Source organism: Macaca thibetana, chromosome 4, assembly GCF_024542745.1.
Source record: "Macaca thibetana thibetana isolate TM-01 chromosome 4, ASM2454274v1, whole genome shotgun sequence".
Lineage (NCBI taxonomy): Eukaryota > Metazoa > Chordata > Mammalia > Primates > Cercopithecidae > Macaca > Macaca thibetana.
Window position 1 is genome coordinate 67,638,677 of NC_065581.1, and position 14,707 is coordinate 67,653,383.

General features: G+C 38.5%; 1 protein-coding gene across 4 annotated transcripts in view; it reads left to right on the plus strand.

The window, feature by feature from the left end:
- COL19A1 (collagen type XIX alpha 1 chain) overlaps positions 1-14,707 on the plus strand; it is a 336,630-nt gene that overhangs the window by 285,543 nt on the left and 36,380 nt on the right. For all 4 annotated transcript variants that reach the window (XM_050789707.1, XM_050789711.1, XM_050789708.1 and 1 more), the window contains 7 exons: positions 233-277; positions 2,322-2,372; positions 2,473-2,517; positions 2,937-2,963; positions 6,248-6,301; positions 10,834-10,878; positions 14,621-14,665. In XM_050789707.1, coding sequence (XP_050645664.1) covers positions 233-277; positions 2,322-2,372; positions 2,473-2,517; positions 2,937-2,963; positions 6,248-6,301; positions 10,834-10,878; positions 14,621-14,665 — 312 coding nt within the window. The remainder of the gene's footprint in view (positions 1-232; positions 278-2,321; positions 2,373-2,472; positions 2,518-2,936; positions 2,964-6,247; positions 6,302-10,833; positions 10,879-14,620; positions 14,666-14,707) is intronic.

The following is a 14,707-nucleotide window of genomic DNA, read 5'->3' on the forward strand; positions in this document are numbered from 1 at the left end:
CACTGTGAGAATCTGAATGGGTACGGGAAAAGGCCTTTACCTGTCCTGCGGTCTAGAAATGTATTTCCTTGGTAAAGGAGAGAGCCCAGCTGTATGAGACTACAAGGCTGAAACCTCATGGCAAGTCATATTGATTTCAGAAGACGGCTCTGTGATTAATTTCAGAAGGTAGTTTGTAAACCTGGGGTAGAAACGTCTACGCCGCTGATATTAGTCTATATATCCCTTGCAGGGCAGCCACGGACCCCCCGGGAAACCCGGACCACCTGGACCACCTGTGAGTTGTTCTAGGCTTAAAACTTAAAATTCATATGTTTAGTTAAGACTTTTATAACTCAGAGGTAAGACTACATTTAGATGTTTTCAAAGATAAAAGTGTTCTGAATTTTGTGTATAAATACAAATGATAGCCAAAGTAGCTTTAAAGAGACCTGGTTTGTTCCCCCTTTGGTTCAGCCTCAATGTGCAATGCTCAGATTTGCATACTGCGTGTCTCCCCATCTTGGATTTAGGAACCTGAGTTTGTGCTCCGACTCTCCAGTTCCTGCCTTGGGGCCCTTGGGAAAGTCATTCATCTCAGTGTGCTTCATTCACAGAAAAGAGAAGGGCCAGAAAAATAGATCCTTTCCGCTGATGCGAGTTGGTAGAAAATCTGATATTATGCTATATGTGTTCATTCCCATTCATGATGTCTGAGATGCAAGGAGACTCTATTTATGTAGCTCCTAGTGAACAAAAAGTACAAGAGGCATCGATGTTTTTATTATTGTGATTGAGACAGATGCACGCTCCGTCAGGGAAACGGTGGAGCGGAGAGGAGCCTCTCTCCGTGGCAAGTCTGCCCTCATGTGGGGCCACGCTCGAATCGCAGCCGAGCCGACCTGAGATTCACGCCAAACACCCTTTCCTACCCCACGTCACTGGAATATTTTAATAAACCAAGCTCACCATAGAAAGGGCAGAATTGACCGTGACTTTCTGAAGACAATGAGGATTATTATCAGTCTGTATGCAGTTGCATGCTTTGTACACGCAAATGAAGAGATTAGCACTCTATTTCCTGAACTTGTTTCCTAAATCTGTTCAGCTGTGTTACTGACCTTTTCACTTGACCAGAAAGCAGGACAGAAGGTATTTAGGGTTCAAATCCTAAAATTCACTCCTTCCCCAGTGGGGAGAACAGCAAATATAACATGAGTTCATGAAAGGGACCTATAATTTTATAATGCGCCTAACATATCTTTGTCTTCCCTCTGAATTCTCCAAAACCATCCATCCTGCAAAACACTGATTAAATGTTTTCTTCCCTGGGAAACCTCCTTTGGAAATCTCAGATAAAAATATCCTTTGTCTGTTCAGGACGTAGCACGCTAAAATATAGTAGACATTCAGTCACTGTCAGATGAATGAGTTAAATAATGAAGTAATAAATGGATGGAGCGTTTTTCTTCTATCACTAGTGTTTGGAAGATGCATGCAAATTGTCTTCACAGAACACCACTGGCCACCATCATACAGAAACAATGAAACAGTGACTTCTTCAACTCTTCAACTAATATGTGAAAACTGCAGAAAGGAAAAGACAGATTTGACTATGATTCTATACAAATGTTTAAAAGGAAAGACAAAAGATCCTAACTAAAATTTTCATATGCAAATTTTTCCTAAATGCTAAAATGTATGATTTTTTAAAACTATAGAATAAGTCTCCTTTAAGTGTTGGTTACTCTAGGACATGTCAATTTTTTTCAAGATGTTCTTATTCTCTTTTGTCCTAAAGAATTTATTTTTGTAGAAACATCCACACAGCATTGTGGATAACGTCATCTCCTCATTTACCTTAATTTTCTATTTGGTATGAAGAGACTGTGGAAAAAAATTACTTTTCAGTAGCCAAATTGTTCCCTATTCACATCTTCATCAGCACTACGGCATTATAGCCTGCAGGTCAGCAGGCTGTAAACAGTTAGTCTAAATTGGCAATTCAGAAACTGAATTTTAATAAGCAAATATTTTCCTCCGAATGCATTAGTGTCTCATCTGTCAAACCTGAACATTAATCAAACCCCAACTGAAAGTGTCTATCTGCTTCAGGTGTAGCTCACACTCCCTTTTCATTTCTTTCCCTGCATTTGCTTTGGAAAAGCTAAAAATTAAAACGTTGTATTATTTTACTTAGAGTATTAAACTCCCTTTGTAAAACAGAAGAGAAAAAAAGTAAAAAATAGAATAGGAATAGTATCATTTGGTAAAATGATAAAATGTAGAGATGCAAAGTACTAACTTTCAAGAATAATTCTGTATCTCACCTCTTTCCTCAGGGTATTCCATTTAATGAAGGAAATGGCATGAGCAGTTTATATAAAATTAAGGTATTTATACTATATTTGTAATTATTTAAAATCCAGTTATAGACTGCTATAAATTCTTCTCATCTTTCTCCTTTTCTTTTCTTTTCATTTTCTTTTGAAGGGAGGTGTGAATGTTCCCAGTTACCCAGGGCCACCCGGTCCTCCTGTAAGTATAGTTTATCGTCAAACACACTTTAGCTGAACGACCACAATGAAAAACAAACAATAAAAACCTCTTAAGTTCACTGAAAACTTCATGTTACAAATATAGCCCAATTTTACAGCAGAAGAAAATAAGTAAAACCAATTATAATGAAATTGAGAAAATGTAAATAGCATTTTTCATGGTGCTGTCACTTTTTTCATTGCAAATCTAAGAACTAAATCAAGGTCCAAGCAATCACTTTTATGAAATTTCCATCAAGTTATATTTTTTCATCTTATTCTTCAAATTCAAACTGTAATTAAAGGAAAACTTGCTAATTTTTGTATATGTATTAAAGCAGATTGGCCAATGGTGTTTCTTATTCTGTAACTTTGCTTTGGTCATTATTTGAAAAATGACTTTCCATGTTTCTCTTACAGGGCCCAAAAGGCGATCCTGGCCCAGTGGTATGAATGTTCCCATGTTTTGTGTCATTTAGAATATTGGTCTTTGTTAAATTTTGAAAGAAAAGCATCAGGCAAAATGGCCTGCCTTCTTAGGTGTTCATCAATTAACATGGTGGTGGTGACAAGCAGGCCACAAAAGGAATGCCAGCAATGTGTTCTCTATTTCTGAGATGCATTAGTTCTGATGTTGTCCCTGCCCTTGAGGTTTGTCTCTTTCCATCAGCATGTTTTAAAAATCATCCTGTGATGGAGGAAGACACATATAAAGCTCTGATAAATGGGACACTTTCTTCTAATAGCCCTCTTCTGATGATTGATTCAATTTTAAGTAGATTGTGGAAGAGAAATACTTACTGGAAAGAAATTCCTTAATATATCTGCCATCTCCCCAACAAAAAAGGAAGGAACTGTTTATTTGCTTTAAATGTCTTAGGCAATTATTCTGCAGGAGATGTGTTTTGTCATAAACCTGCTTATTAGGAGGAATGTATCAGGAGGTTACGCTCAGCATGGAAGGAGATCATGTCCTCCCCCGCCTAAAGGACGATAATTGTTCTCAGCATCTTTCTCAACCATGGAGCCTCACTGTAAAAGTTCTGCCAAATTCAATTAGATGCCTTTTATTGCTGGGCATTTTTTCCTGTCATGTCCTTTTCAAGCATATCCTTCATGTTTCATTTGTGTATCTTTTAACCTTTGGGTATATACTTGAAACTCAAATGTACCTAACGCTGAAATAAATGTTCAAACCACTTTCCATTGCCATGTGAAAAAAATTTAAAGCCTTTTCATTATAGTACAGTTTGTTAAAACTCAATGAATAAATTTTAAATCAGCAAAGGGACAAGTCATAACAAGCAATGTTTTTATGTCTAAAAACATATTTTAAAGAGATGCATTAAAGAGCTGTTTGATTTTATTATTAGGAAATATATATTAAAAGCCAAATTGTTGTCCCCTGAAAGCATTATTTCAACTAGTTAGGATCATATTCTGTAATTCAGAGTGTCCTTTGTTTTACTATTCATGCACTCTGTCTACCCTGTCTTTACCTGAAACCAACTATATGCTTCATTCTAATTTTAATTTTCTTACATCTTGTTGATAAAAAATGTCCTCCTGGTCTTTCCCTCTCATACTCATATGCACAAAACAGCTTCTCTGAGTCATTTAAGAGTACCTAGGCTTCTCACTGACTTTTTGGGAACATTATTTGAAGTTCTTGCATTAATAACTGCAGATTAAGATAAGAACTTTTTAAGTATTATAATAAAGGATAAATTAAAATTTACTGGCATTGACAAGGGGCTGGCAACAAAAATGTAGACCTATTTGAGTAGAATTTGAAGATTAGTCTTCAAATTTCTTAGCTGCAACAAAGGATAAAGAAAACTGATGGAAGCGTGTTCCTTGCTTTTAGAGATGTGAATTAAGAGAGTGAAGCACAAAAACAGAAAACTGCAATCATGAAATTAAATACACGTTTAGTGTACACATTCAGGCTTATCCTAGATAAAATTTTGAAGTTACTCTTTTGGGTTCTCTGTCAGCACCATCCTGCAACTCTCACCTTCTCCCACCATCTGTCCTGTAGGGAAAAATAATAGTTCATGCCAGAGAAATAATCCAGGAATGATAGAACTGTAGATCACAGAGCAAAAACTTGAGAAGTCTTTTTAAGGTGGGAAATTTGCTCTTCCAACATTCTTCAAATCCCATGACAATAGATCTGTCTCACTATTTCTAATCTTCTCCATAAACCTTTCTAGAGGAATATTACCCTTAATTGAATTTGTTATCTTCTGAGATGCTCCATTTCGTTCCTTTAGTATTCAGTTTATAAGTGATCTTTAATTAAATATTTAATTATTAGCTACTTTCAAGCAATTATTGATTGATTGAGCACCTTCTCTGTCTTAAGGACTGTTGAGAATGTAAACAAAGAGAATCAAAGAGTGTGTTTCCTTTGTCAGCAACCTAGGGACTCTTCTACAGAACTTTATGCAGAACAGAATCTGAACTTTTTTTTTTAACCAATTATGAAGTTATATATTAGGGGGCATTTTAAAAGATTTCTGAAACGTAGAAAGCATATCAATTCATATGCTCACTCATTAAATATTCTGTAATAAGGGCAATGTTGTAAATAATAATGAAGTTATATCCTTGGTAATATTTTTGAAGCAGATTAGAATTTGTATGTGAAAATACACTTACATAGAATACAATTTGAAAGCTTCTGTTTCTTCGTGATTATGTCTAAAGCATCCAGTGTCCTAAGAAAATATTTGCAGTGAACATTAGTTTATTAACAAGAAGGCATCAAACAACTCCCCACTTTATCTCTTTTTTAACTTAAAGCCCTAGTGCAAGCTTGTCCAACCCATGGCCCGTGGGCTGCATGCAGCTCAGGAAAGCTTTGAATATGGCCCAACACAAATTTGTAAACTTTCTTAAAACATTAGGAGATTTTTTTTGTGATTACTTTAGCTCATCAGCTATCATTAGTGTTAGTGTATTTTATTGGAAGACAATTATTTTTCTTCCATTGTGGCCCAGGGAAGCCAAAATATTGAACACTCCTTCCCTAATGCTTTTTTTGTTAAAAGTTAGCAACTTCTTTCACCACAGTTTCTCCCAATGTGTTCCTTGTGGGTCTACAGGCTCCAGTTAGCCTGGGATCATACACTAGAACATGTAAAGATTTTTTAAAATAGAAAACACTAATCTACCCCCTTCCAGTGACTCATCAACTTGAGCAATAACTTTTAGTGTTATTGGAGATAATGATCCTGGGGTCAACTTCTTAAGCATTCACAATTCTTGTCCAGCTGCAGAGATTACTTAAAGATGATAAACACTGCTTTGAGTGTTCCATCTTCATCTACTCTTAAACAGTTTATTCTTATTCTCTGAAAATCTAGCAGCACCAGGTAGCTCACAAATTGGCAAACTTTATTAAAGCCCCATCTTTCATTCTAGTTCTTATTGAAATTGGAGTTATCACTGAGCAGAGGGATTCATTCTGATTAGATTCTCAATCAGAATAAAAATGATTAATCAGAAAATATACCTCTCCGGAGAATAGCTTTCACTCTCAAACTATTTTCAAACACCAAATGCAGTAATACGTTGCTTAAAAACAGGGCATATCATTTCCTTGCTAAATTACACATCAATGTTTGGGGTGGGAAGGTTAAGCAAAAAATATCTTTGCTTTGGAAACCAATGCTTAAAAACATTTTGATTATTGCTCCTGCATTTCTTATGTTCATATTTAACAGGGAGAGCCTGGTGCAATGGGGTTGCCAGGATTAGAAGGATTTCCAGGTGTAAAGGTAAGCACAGAAGTTAGAAATGTGTTCATTTATTCAACATTCAAAATTGTTTACTGAGCACCTAATGTGCCAAAAACTGTTTTAGGTTAGGAATATATAAAGGAACAAAACAGACAAAAATGTATGTACTCATGGGACTTACATTCTAGCAAAAGGATATAGAAACTAAAAGAATAAACATTTTAAAATTACATCTTATTGTTGGGGCTATGGAAAAAAACAAAAAGTAGATTGGGTTAAGGAGGATCAGGAGTGCTGAGGGGGTAGGAGGGCAGTATCTGAGCAAAGACCTGAAGGAAGTGAGAGGGAAAGCCAAGTCCCCTCCAGTCTGGAAGAATAATGTTCCAGGAAGAGGAAACAGCAGGTCTAAAGAGCCCGAGACATAAGATTTCCTGATGTGTATCCAAAGAGACCAGGGGAGGGAGTGAGGGGATAGTCGTAGAAGATGAGGTCAGAGCGGCGGGGGTGGAGGTGAGAAGTGGACTCCTCGTGTAGAGCAGTGCTACTCAATGTACAGCCAGTGGAGAACCAGTGCCAGTCTGCAGACCCTTTGTTATGGGTTCGGTGGCAAGGTTAGTACAGAGACCGAGAGTAAGCACCTAAAAACATGTCCAGTAATTAGTCTAAAATGTCTGGCAAGCATGTGATGGTAGAATTATCTTTGTTCATGATATATTAGAAAATAAATAAGAGATTGCTCTTTTACCGCAGGAAGTTTGAGACACACTAATAAAAAGGCTTAACAGTCATTACAAGGCCTTTATCTTTCACTCCGTGTAAAATGCAGTCATCAGTGATTTCTGAGTAGTGGCATGAGGGAACTTGCAGCCAGAGGGTGTGCAAGAGTAGAAGTAGGGAAGCCAGTTAAAAGATATCCAGTAATCCAGGTGCCAGTTGATGTTGGCTCAGATCAGAGAAGAAACAGTGGAGACAGTGAGAATGCCTCAATATGGATATATTTTGAAGGTAGCACTGATGGGATTTTCAGATTGATTGGATTATTACAGAATGAAGAGGAGTCAAAGAGGACCCTCAGTTTTATGACCTGAGCAGTTTGCAAAATAGGGCGGACATCGTCTGAAATGAGGACAGCTATGAGCAAGGCCTATTTTGAAGGGGTGGAATTATCAGGAGTTTAATTTTGTGCATGAGACCAAATTTGGAGATATCCGTTAGACAGCAAAGTGAAGGTATTGAGTAGGCAGTATGATATAAAAGTATGGAGTGTGGAAAAGAAGTCTAAGTGGAGATATAAATTTGGCTGTTCTAAGCATAGAGATGCTGTCATAAAGCCGGAAGACTAGATAAGATTACCAAGGGAATGACAATAGAGTTTTTAGAAAGAGAAAAGAGTCAAGGATTGAGCCCCGAGGCCCTCCAGTATTAGGAGATCAAGAAGAAAAGGAGGAAGGAGCAAGGAAGACTAAGAAGTAACCAGGGAGGTAGGAGAAAAACTTGGTATCCTATAATCCAAGAGAGAATAATGAATCAAGGGCAAAGGAGTGATCACCTGTCTCAAATACTGCAGATAGGTCAAGTAGAATGGGGATGGGGCCAGGTAGAAAGGTCAAGTATTGAACATTGGATTTAGCAATGTAGAGGTCATGGATGACCTTGACCAGAGAAATTATTATTTCACTATATTGTAGGAGCAACTGTGGACTTGAATGGATTTAAGAGAGAACAAGGAAAGAAAATAGAGACAGCAAGTCAGTATAAATAATGCTCACAGAGTTTTGCTACAAAGGCTAGCAAATAAATAGGCCAGAGGCTACTAGAGGAAGTAGGGTCACCGTTTTCAGATAGATTTTGAAGATAATAGAAATATCAGACTGCTTATATGCTAAAGGAATGACTCAGTAGAGGGGAAGATGGGGATGATGATGCTGGAGAGAGAGGAGAGAGTGCGCAACCAATGTCTTTAAGTAGCCTAGAGGGGAGGGGACCTAGTGCATATATGGAGGGTTTGGCTTCAGAGAGAATAGTTTATCTACAGTGAAAGGGGAGAAAGCAGAGTATGGGGCAGAGGCTGACAGGTGGGAAGATGTATTGGATGGAGTCTACAAAAGTTGTTTTCTGATTGCTCAAATTTTCTAAGATAAAGAGGAAGCAAGACCATTATCCAAGAGCAAAGTAGGGAAAGAGGTTGGGGATTTAGGGAGAAGGTCCTCTAGGAAAGAGAGAGGGTTCAGGGACCTCAGAAGTGTGATTAGTGCTCAGCTCTAAGGACCCTCTTGAGGTTCATGGTCATGAACAGAAGTGAGACTTCTCAACAAGACTACGTGTGCTGGCAGGGCACAGTGGCTCACGCCTGTAATCCCAGCACTCTGGGAGGCCAGGCGGGCAGATCACCTGAGGTCAGGAGTTCAAGACTAGCCTGGCCAACATGGTGAAACCCCATCTCTACCAAAAATTAGCCAAGCATCGTGGCAGGCACCTGTAATCCTGGCTACTCAGGAAACTGAGGCAGGAGAATTGTTTGAACCCAGGAGGCAGAGGTTGCAGTGAGCCAAGATCTTGCCATCGCACTCTAGCCTGGGCAACAGAGCGAGACTCCACCTCAAAAAAAAAAAAAAAACACAGGACTACATGTGCTTTTCCAGCCATGTTCAGACATTCAGGTAAAGACACAGAATAGGAGGGGAGTTGGATTTAAACAATGTTCTGCTTTTGACAGATGAGTACTGGAAGGAATAATGGGACAAGACCCTTATTGGCTTATTGGCATGCACAAGGGATTGATTATAACAAGTAACCATGGTATTTTAACTAGGCAAAAAAAGAGGGAGAGGCCATCCAGGGAGTGAAAGATAACAAATGTGTACCATCAATGGATTAGGGTTTAGGGGTTCAAGGTACTCAAAGAGTGAGTTAGAATAATGTGGAATGGTGGTCCAAAGTTGGAACGCATGAAATTGAGATTATGGATGGGCAAAAAATATTTTTATTGACAAAGTGCCAGGTGTAACTATGAAAATAAGAGGCAAGTTTGTTCGACGATAGTGGTTAAGGAATGAGAGGCGTGAGGCATGCAACTATTTCATTGAATGAAAAGTTCTAATATATTAATTTTAAAAATGAAAATTTCATAATTCAAAAGGAACAGAGGGAAATTGATGTGTATTGCCTGTTTATGTCCTTTACCCAATTTTTCTATTAGTTATTTTTTTCTTTTTGAGGATGGTTATGCTTCATATCTTAAAGACATTACTTCTATCTTATGTGTTGGAGTTTTCATCCTAGTTGGTCTTTGCCTTTCATTTTTATGTTGAATCTTATTGTAAATATAACCTTAATGTAGTCAAATCTAACACTATTTTTCTTTATGATTTCTTGTTTTGCTTTTATGCACAAAATGACTTTTACTTTTATTTTCAACCAAGATCAGAGTATCACTAATATATTCTTTGAACTCTTTTATAGTTTATATTATTTTATTTTTATATAAATCTATGTGGAATTCATATGGGATATAATATAAAGAGAAGAATCAAACTTTTTTCAAAGAAATTATCCAATTATTAGAACTATTTGTTAAATAAAATCCTGTTATAAATGCTAGTCTGTTTCTGATATTTCTGTTATAGTATATTGATATGCTACTTAATCTTATGCCAATATTCCATTATAGCTTTATTTATTATATGTTTAAATGTTGATATTACTAGTATCTCTTTATTATTCATTTTTAATTTTTTTATCCTCTCAAGTTATTATCCCAAGTAAACTTTAGTATCATTTGATCAAACTGCAATTTTGCAAGAATTGCATTAAATTTATAAATTAGTTTAGTTAGCAATGACACCTTTACAACATTGTCTTGCTCTCCAAGAACAAAGCATATCTCTTCATTAAATCAAGCCTTTTATGTCCCTGAGTAAAGTTATGAAGTTTTTTAAATTCAGTTTCTGCCCAATGAAATTGCCATTTTATTATCCCATATATATAGTCGTTAGTATTTTTAGCATTGTCAGCTTTATCTAAAATATCACATCGGCTCTTAAAAGAAGTTGAGTCACTCTGTTGTTCAGAGCAGTTCAAAGGATCTTCTAATTGGCCAAATGAGAACTACAAATCATTAGCTGTAGATCATTTTATTCTAACTCTACATCCAATGAGACAAGGATAGGAAAAGCTTGTTGGAAGACACTCAAAGTGCTTAATCTTTTGAGTAAGAGTAATTATCTTTTGAACATGTGGAATAAAAATATTGACTGATTTTAGCTATAAGTATGTAAAGGGACATTAAAATAGGTCACAGAAATGATAACATCTATGCTTGCTTTCATTAAAACTATTATTTACTTTAGTTTTATGGAAAATAAAAAAGCTGTAACAAGTTCAGCTGGCAATTAGCCACTCAGTTTGCTATTTTTCCATCTACACACTAGCTTCACCCCAGCTAATATCAGTAACACTTATCAGATCCGAAGGAAAGCTTTACCAAATCCAAATTATTATTTGAGAATTAATTTCATAACTAAAGACTTCATTGATGTCATTAAAGTAGCAATATTTTTAAATCCTAACAGGGAGATCGAGGCCCAGCAGGTCCCCCGGGAATAGCAGGGATGTCGGTGAGTTCAGATTATTTCACATAATTTTCACAGGTAAACGGTTCTATCTCCATGATACACCTGTGGCCAGGGATCGAGACGGGCAGGCGAGCATACCATAACTCCCATGGCATTAGGTTCCTAACAATTCTAGTTTCATAAATAATGCCACCTGTATTTTCCACCTCCAGAATCCTCTATTTCTTAATTTTTTTTGTTTGTTTTTTGTCCTCTTTTATTTTCTTCCCAAGCCACTTTCATGGAGGGGAGAGGAAACCCAGTTACTATACATTAATTTATGAGCACAGCTTTGGAGAGTTTATTGTGTTTCTCTATTCTTGTCATATTTCAAGGTTTCTCAGTCTTCAAAAGACAGAGTTCTTATCCTCAGGCATGTACTTCAAGTTCCTTGTATTAAGTTGCAATCTGCCTGAGTTATTCCTTAGCCCGGTGTTATTAGCAGAGCTCTATTGCTGCTAATGTTTCCTCGTAAACTAGCCCTTCAATCCTCTCAATCATTTTTGTTGCTCTCTAGTGTCAAACGTTTTAATCTCATCAAGGTCTTTTCAAATGAATAGGAAGTGCTCCAGGAAAGGCTGAAATTATTTCTCTGAACCCTAGAGATCATTCTGATCTTCATTCATGATGCTTTAATTAAAATTTTGTGGTCATGCTTTATGAATAAGAGGCCATTTATCGTCTTTCTAGGTGCCCCTGCAGGGCAGGTCCAGGATAACATTACAGGAAAGTCAATGGAAACCATGGGCTTGTATCACAAGAAAATAAGAAGATAAGATAAGGGCCCTAAAATCACCACCCACAGTCACCCACTGAGATCTACTGACACCCAGCACCACCCAAAGCCCGGCTCATCACCCACTGCCATCCCACAAAGTACTCAGAGCCACTTTGCTTCACTCCATTAACTTCTAAGTCTAACAACACAAAATAGAGCCTCATCCATCATCTGCATCCTTTGTAGATGATGACATTCCCTTACTTAGCCATTATAGATCAAGTCAAATATGTGTATGACTGTAAAAGTAGCATGAAAATATCTTCTTTGAAAAGCCCTTCCAAATTTTTTATAAAAGGAAGTATTCTTGAAAGTTGACTACACACTTAATTCTATTCCCTCACCACTGCCCCACTCACAGCCATTGCCAGCAACATATTTGGAAATCAGTTTCTGGAAGTGTACTTAGAGAACCCTTACAACCTGTTCCTCTTATACTCACATCCTGTGATTTGAATTTTTGTTTCCTTGTGACAAAATAAAGCTTAATTTTTTCATTGTATTCACCCAGGTGTGTCTACAAATTACATTTTGCTATTACCCTAAATTAAGCTTATCTTCTAGGAAAAAATACTGGCCACCATCGAAAGTATTTAAAAGACGTGCAACAGTGGCAACAGGCAATCCAAATGAGAAATTCCAAATATGTTTTTCAAAGAGGCAGCATTATTGAGATAAGAGGCTAGCCTGCCACTTAGTTGGATGTCTGAGATCTGATATATTTATTTAAAAAGCAGTTTTCATATGTCATAATTAAAAACATAAACTGACTAGGCACGGTGGATTCACGCATGTAATCCCAGCAGTCTGGGAGGCCAAGCTGGGCAGAACACTTGAGCCCAGGAGTTAGAGACCAACCTGGGCAACATGGCAAAACTCTCTCTGCAAAAAGTGCAGAAATTAGCTGGGCACCTTTAATCTCACTGCTTGGAGGCTGAGGTGGGAGGATCACTTGAGCATGGGAGGCAAAGGCTGCAGTGAGCTAAGATCGTGTCACTGTACTCCAGCCTGGGCAACAGAGCAAGACCCTGTCTCAAAAAATAATATAAAATAGAAGCATTGACTGACAATTACATAAATAGGAAAGGGTAAAAAATTTACATACTACAAATACGTTCAGTTAAAGATGCATATTTGATTTTTATAACTGGCCCTTCTGTGACTCAGAAGATAAAATCGTTAAAAGAATCTAGAAATAGACTATGGTGATGGCTAGATGACAGTGTGAATGTACTTAGTGCCACTTAAGTGTACACTTAAAAATGGTTTAGAGGGTAAACTTTAGGTTATGTATATTTTACCATGATAAAAAATTTTTTTGAAAAATGGTGATTGTTCTAGTTGAAGCAAGGCTGGGGCTTGCCCACGCAGACACACTGGTCACTCAGCTGATTACCAAGGGGACCCAATCCTGCTCTTCTAGAACAGATCAGTCTATCCCTTTCCAGTATATTCAGGGCTAACCAGGGATTTCCCCTAGAGCTTCTTTCTTTGCCTTTCTCTGAGGATGGCATGTGGGTTTGCAGGAGGAAGTGCCTGTGAGTGCTGGTGGTGGGGTGGTGGGGCTCCTGGTCAGCACGCTCTCCCCTGGATGCTCTGAGTTCTCTGCTGGTCCTACCTGACCTTAGGGATGACTTCCATCAATGTCCCTGATCTCTTCGTCTCAGATCCCAATGCCCGAGCCCTCCATACCCGCCATGTCCCACAGTAAGAATCTTCAGGACATTGGCCTTCTCAGCTCTAACACATCTTCCCACTCAGGCCCCCAACAACTTCAGCACACACAAGCTATGGGGACCCAGGGATGCTCTCTCTAACTCTCTGTCTGCCTAGCTTTGCCACTCAGCACCGTATCTGTACCTATGGAGGGATCTTCTTCCAGAATTCTAAGCAGCAAGTTGGAAAAAGCCCATTTCTTTTCATATTTCTCCAAAACCTACTTGGCTTTCTCAGGTCTCAGCCCCACACCTACATCCCATGTCGTCTGTCTTTCCCAGCCACATTAGGTCCAAGGGACAGGAGGTGGTTCCTTCTCAGAGGCAACCCCACAAGCCTCGCCTGCACACTTGGGCCTTGTGTGCTTTCAGTCTCCACTGGACCATCTGCCCCTCTCATCCCTTCCTGTGGTCTGTCTGCTCCAGGATCAGTCGTCCAAGCCACGGTGTAGTGACACAAACTAATCTGTTTCTTTTCCTGCGAACAAAACATGGCTTTTCAAATCAAACATGATTTTTTCAGGTTGTCTTACTATGAACTTAAAAACTGTCTTGTGAAACTCAAAGCCTAGAAAAAAAACTTCTTTGATGCTTTGTGCGCATTTCTCCACTCCCAAAGTAAAGAGGAGCTGCCAGGAAAATAAGCACAAGAGGGATTTCCAATAGTGATGATACTTTGGGCTAATATTTTCAAAAGTATTCTCCTCTCCTACTCTCCACCATCCACACAAATATGTATTTAAAGAACTGCACCCCAGTCTGAAACTTACGGCCTGTGGAGTTGACTGTATGTTCCCCAGACTCTGTCCCCTTAGAAATGCCACTTTATTTATTTATTTATTGAGACGGAGTCTCACTCTGTCACCCAGGCTGGAGTGCAATGGCATGATCTCAGTTCACTGCAACCTCCACCTCCCAGGTTCAAGTGATTCTCCTGCCTCAGGCTCCCGAGTAGCTGGGATTACAGACATGAGCCCCCATGCCTGGGTAATTTTTGTAATATTTTTAGTAGAGACAGGGTTTCACCATGTTGACCAGGCTAGTCTCGAACTCCTGACCTCAAGTGATCCACTCACCTCGGCATCCCAAAGTGCTGGGATTCCAGACGTGAGCCACCACACCTGGCTAGAAATGCCACTGGAGAGCATCATCCTTGGGAGCACTTTAAACTCAATTGGGGTTGGGGGAAGAGAAGCGTATGGTGTCGTTCAGCAATTTGGCTCCTAACATTTCTCTTCAATTGCCTTGCCAGGGGAAACCTGGAGCCCCAGGGCCTCCAGGAGTTCCAGGGGAACCGGTGAGTTGGCAGTTGCTTTCATGACAGTTGTACTTGTGTTGT